Source organism: Microcaecilia unicolor, chromosome 2 (genome assembly GCF_901765095.1).
Source record: "Microcaecilia unicolor chromosome 2, aMicUni1.1, whole genome shotgun sequence".
NCBI lineage: Eukaryota > Metazoa > Chordata > Amphibia > Gymnophiona > Siphonopidae > Microcaecilia > Microcaecilia unicolor.
Window position 1 is genome coordinate 129396281 of NC_044032.1, and position 6000 is coordinate 129402280.

General features: G+C 46.4%; 1 protein-coding gene across 1 annotated transcript in view; it reads right to left on the minus strand.

Moving 5' to 3' along the window:
• Nucleotides 1–2803, minus strand: part of MCCC2 (methylcrotonoyl-CoA carboxylase 2) — a 62609-nt gene extending 59806 nt beyond the window's left edge. Inside the window, exon 1 of the mRNA XM_030193304.1 lies at nt 2578–2803. Coding sequence (XP_030049164.1) covers nt 2578–2703 — 126 coding nt within the window. The 5' untranslated portion in view covers nt 2704–2803. The remainder of the gene's footprint in view (nt 1–2577) is intronic.
• Nucleotides 2804–6000: the final 3197 nt, after the last annotated feature.

A 6000-nucleotide genomic window follows, 5' to 3' on the forward strand; every position in this document is an offset into this window, starting at 1 on the left:
CTTTCCTCAATTCCTGCTAGACCAGTCCAGACAAGCAGGTTAAGCTTCCCAACCAGCAGATGTAGGCAGAGAACACTAACATTTCAATTACACCATCACTGGAGTAGTGCAGCCATGAAACTTGCCAGTATACTATTGTCAAAGCAGATCTGAAACACTTGAACCACAGAACAGATCAGCCTCATAGAGGAACCTCATAGAGCAACCATTAGGCTTGAAGACTTCCTAGGACTGGAAAATTCTTTCCCCAAAACCACCTTCAGGAGGTTCCCCCAGACACTGGACAATACTGAGAGGCCAGCTGTGGTTTTTCCAGGTGTGTTCTGGACTGGTTTAGCAGGATTTAATTAAGTTAATAGAAAGGAACAAAATTTCACCTTCCTACCATTCTGCAAGACCAGTCCAGATGAGCGAGGTGTACCAAAGCTTCAAGACCATTCAGTGGGAAGAACCACCAATATAACCTTCTTCACAAGTCAACATGTCCCAGACCTCAAGCATTCACCATTCTACGCTTGAGCACAGGAACAGTACTAACAACTTAGACTTTATCTAAAGGCAACGATCACACTGCCATCCAGGCAAGCCTATAACTGTTGAACCCCCTGAAAAGAACATACACAGCACCAGTCCAAGGGCTTCCCCCCCAAGCTACCTCATCAACAAAATTAGTACAGCTCCACTCCACTCCACTTCTGTCTGCCAAGTGAAACAGCCATGAATAGCCCAAGTACTGAAGGAGGGACCTCTATGCATGCACGACCTCAAGGAGTCACAAAAGGAACAACTCTCCACTTGCCTGTGGCCACAGCTGAGGGCTAAGAGATCAGGCCTGGGTGCAGCCTTACCAAAAAATAAACTGCACAAATCAAGCACAGAGTACTATACACAAGGGACTCTGTACAGCAAAGAACTTCAGACTGAACACGACACTCAGGGGCCAATGCTTAAAAGCACCCCCCCCCCCCCCGTTAAAAACCGTGTCCATTTAGTTCCACAGTAGAAGTTATTGATTTTGAAACTGCGAGCAATGCTCAAACGAAATTCACATAAATTTAGCAAGCAGCTTAGTAGTGAAAGCACCTAGAACATGCGCTGAACAGTCTCTTGGTAAGTGTCCATGTTCTGCACATGCCCAGAAATCCTGTGCTGTATTCTCCTTTCCCAAAAAGAACTGCTGGCTCCACTGTCCCCTTTCCCCTGCATTGCTCTGATGATGGCTCCACCTTCCTCCTGTAGCTTACTTACCTTCCCTGATACTGCTCTGGATGATTTTTGCTTGGGAATCTTCTCCATAATGAAACCCCCCCCTCCCTTAGCTGACAACATAGGGGCTTTTGCCCAGACGATTGGCTGTCTGCTTCTCTGCCCCCACAGCTGACATCATAGGGGCTTTCTTCTAGATTGGCTGTCTGCCCCATGATATCAGCTGGGAGAGGGCAGAGAAACAGACAGACAGCTGGCCTGGGACCCAAACCAGAACCGTGCTGTACTAGCGCTCATATCTCTGGTTTCCTTCCCTGCAGAACTCAGCAACCAGAATTTCAGGGCACTGCTAGGCCTATACTACTGTTCAGCAACCACCACACCAACCCAATGATGCTCTACCTGCATAAGTACCTCTTAAAATTACCCCTAAGGCCCATAAACGCATAGAATGCTGATTTTCTGCCACATCACTAACCTGTTTCCTTTTCTGGACTGTAGCACATATGGCAAAAGGTCATCTGTCTCCATTCTATGCACATTAAAAATTTAAGTCTGTACTAGAAGCTAAAAGGTGTACATTGACCATGAGAAACTGTAAAAGAAAAAGAAGGACTTCTTCAAAATGTATTTTATCTCTTGAAATACTTCTGCAAGATCAAAATTTATTTTTAACGTTTTGTATGCTGTGGAGAGCTTGTGTAACAACAACAAAGCTTTTAAAAAGGTATACTGCATTTGGCGTTGAAACATCTATCTTAAAAAACTATTTGATATATTTATTTTGTTACGATTTAGTGCATTTCAAGGACAATTTGGCTTAAAGAACGATCAAGGCAAGTCAAGGAGACCAAGAAAGGACTAATCTCTCCTTGTGTTAAAAGTTGCCTGCCAGGTAGGTCAATCATAAGTTGCAAAGTTTCACTGCATTTTAAGTTAGCCACAAACACATCAAGAATATTTTTTCACTGTTTGCATCTTTTACATTTTACTATCAACTCGTGTCAATCTTGCTTCTTGCTTGTAGAGCTCTGCTTTCAATAATGTTTAAATGTCCCTTAAACAAAACAACTCCAATTCTAAATAAGACCGGTTAAGAACGGGGTACTGATCTTCTTTATGCTTTCCAACCTGCCAAACGGGCTTTTCACAGAGTAGCAGCTACAAGACAGCCCACGAAAAGGCATTCACTGGGGCCAGCCTGGGAGCAGATGTTGACTCTTGCACAGGCAGGCTCGGCTTACTTTCGGTTGCCCGTTTGCACACCGCGCTGCCTGTATGTTTTTGTTTGCCAGCTTAAGGCCAAGGCCTCCTGAATACGGAATCACAGAGGAGTCGCTCTCCGGATCGGCCCCGGAGGCCTGGGCCTACCTGATAGAGCGAGGCGCTGGGATCCGGCTGCGAGCCCACCGTGGCCACCTGGTCTCCGTGGTAGAGGCGCCGTAGGACGGTCGCCGGGCGACGCAAGAACCGCAGGCTGGGCAGAAGCAGCCGCATGACTACAGCAAAGATACTGTGTAGCTCAGCTGAGCCCGGGAGGACCTGCTCTTCCTACCCTCCCTGTGGTCCTGCGCCTGGGACCGTCGGGCGCCCTCTGCCGTCTAATTTGCTCTTTGCAGTTTCTGTTGGAAAACCCTGGGGCTCTTCGTAAGTTAGAACCAGGGTGGGCCGCACTATTAGACAAGGAGAGGCGGTTGCAAAGAGCAGCTGCAGTCATAACGAAGCAATAGCGCTGACAGCTACTCAAAGAACCATTACACCAATCGGGGGGGTTTGAGAGACACTTTTCCCAGATCTGGGCTCCACTCAACTCTTCAGTCCAGGAAGCACCTGACCACTCCAGAAGGCTTAATTACAAACTTTAACTCCGCAACAGGCAGATTCTTACTAGTCAGTTTTTATTAAACACTGCTGTAGCTCAATTTCAGGCTTCTGTCCTTCCTGAGGAACACCTTTACCACTGTACTTCCCAGGGCTATTTACATATACAGTGGTGGAAATAAGTATTTGATCCCTTGCTGATTTTGTAAGTTTGCCCACTGACAAAGACATGAGCAGCCCATAATTGAAGGGTAGGTTATTGGTAACAGTGAGAGATAGCACATCACAAATTAAATCTGGAAAATCACATTGTGGAAAGTATATGAATTTATTTGCATTCTGCAGAGGGAAATAAGTATTTGATCCCCCACCAACCAGTAAGAGATCTGGCCCCTACAGACCAGGTAGATGCTCCAAATCAACTCGTTACCTGCATGACAGACAGCTGTCGGCAATGGTCACCTGTATGAAAGACACCTGTCCACAGACTCAGTGAATCAGTCAGACTCTAACCTCTACAAATGGCCAAGAGCAAGGAGCTGTCTAAGGATGTCAGGGACAAGATCATACACCTGCACAAGGCTGGAATGGGCTACAAAACCATCAGTAAGACGCTGGGCGAGAAGGAGACAACTGTTGGTGCCATAGTAAGAAAATGGAAGAAGTACAAAATGACTGTCAATCGACAAAGATCTGGGGCTCCACGCAAAATCTCACCTCGTGGGGTATCCTTGATCATGAGGAAGGTTAGAAATCAGCCTACAACTACAAGGGGGGAACTTGTCAATGATCTCAAGGCAGCTGGGACCACTGTCACCACGAAAACCATTGGTAACACATTACGACATAACGGATTGCAATCCTGCAGTGCCCGCAAGGTCCCCCTGCTCCGGAAGGCACATGTGACGGCCCGTCTGAAGTTTGCCAGTGAACACCTGGATGATGCCGAGAGTGATTGGGAGAAGGTGCTGTGGTCAGATGAGACAAAAATTGAGCTCTTTGGCATGAACTCAACTCGCCGTGTTTGGAGGAAGAGAAATGCTGCCTATGACCCAAAGAACACCGTCCCCACTGTCAAGCATGGAGGTGGAAATGTTATGTTTTGGGGGTGTTTCTCTGCTAAGGGCACAGGACTACTTCACCGCATCAATGGGAGAATGGATGGGGCCATGTACCGTACAATTCTGAGTGACAACCTCCTTCCCTCCGCCAGGGCCTTAAAAATGGGTCGTGGCTGGGTCTTCCAGCACGACAATGACCCAAAACATACAGCCAAGGCAACAAAGGAGTGGCTCAGGAAGAAGCACATTAGGGTCATGGAGTGGCCTAGCCAGTCACCAGACCTTAATCCCATTGAAAACTTATGGAGGGAGCTGAAGCTGCGAGTTGCCAAGCGACAGCCCAGAACTCTTAATGATTTAGAGATGATCTGCAAAGAGGAGTGGACCAAAATTCCTCCTGACATGTGTGCAAACCTCAGCATCAACTACAGAAGACGTCTGACCGCTGTGCTTGCCAACAAGGGTTTTGCCACCAAGTATTAGGTCTTGTTTGCCAGAGGGATTAAATACTTATTTCCCTCTGCAGAATGCAAATAAATTCATATACTTTCCACAATGTGATTTTCCGGATTTAATTTGTGATGTGCTATCTCTCACTGTTACCAATAACCTACCCTTCAATTATGGGCTGCTCATGTCTTTGTCAGTGGGCAAACTTACAAAATCAGCAAGGGATCAAATACTTATTTCCACCACTGTATAGAGGCAGATGCAGGAACCAAACGTAAAAAAATCTAAATCGTTAAAGCACTTACCGATTTCTAAAAATGAAGAATGCACCAAGAAACCCCACCTGCAAACTCCGATTCGTAATTCAAAAGTCGGATGCATGACAGTTTCGTAGCGGAGCAGAAAACGCATGCGCTGTTGCAAATTCGTAAAGCACACGGTATCGAGGTGGGTAATATGCGACCCATCTTGACGTCATTAAAATGCGTCCGCAGCGTGTATCCACAGCGTGTAGGAATCGCGTCGCTGCAGCTTAGGCGATCACCAGGCTACTGCCCTGCTTCGTTTTTCTTCTCGCTTTTCTCCTTCCTTTGTGCAACGTTGTATTTTTTAAAACAAAGGTGGGTAAGATGTCGTCATGAGCGTCTGATGTTGTAAACCGTGATTTCACTGCATTTGCCGTTAATAAATTATTTTCCCCTTTGTAAGGTGTGTGCCACATTTGGTTTCATCCTTTTTGTTTTCCCAAAAATCGTTATAGGTATGAAATGCATTGATTGCGATTTGCTGCTATTTGTTGTTTAACGTCTACATTTTTTTCTTTTCAAGGTGTGTTCTGCGTTGTTCCACTGTTCATTCGTTCATATACAGAGTGTGCATAGGTAGGTATGGCCTTCCAAACAGCCTATGAATGTGGTACAATTAGAGTTTTCTGCTATTTGTCTGTTCAGGTCTACATTTTTTTTCTGTTCATGAAGCAATGCAGGATAATGTGTCGTGGCGTGAGGAGGATGAGGAGACAATTGAGGGCCCTAATGTCAATGGCAAGCGTAAGCGTGCTCCAAAATTTGCGGAGGAAGAGCTTGAAGTATTGATTCGCGGTGTATGTGACGAATTTGGACAACTCTTTAAAAAGTCCCGGTTGACGCTTGGACAGAAGAACAGGATATGGGGGAGGATTGTGGACGAGGTGAATGCTCTTGGTGTGTGGAAACGCACTTTAGAGCAGTGCAAGCACCGTTGGCAGGACTTCAGGGGTATGGTGAAAGTCAAGGCTCGGAACAAGTGGAACCATGGAAAGGGGACAGGTGGTGGCCCTCCATGTGCCGTGCAGATGACTCCCCTGGAGGAGGCAGTGTTGGCCACCCTTGGTCGTGAACAGGTGGTTGGACTATGCACTGGTGACGACACGTCGGAAAATACAATTGATGGTATGGAACTTGAATATTTTACTGTTGCGCTT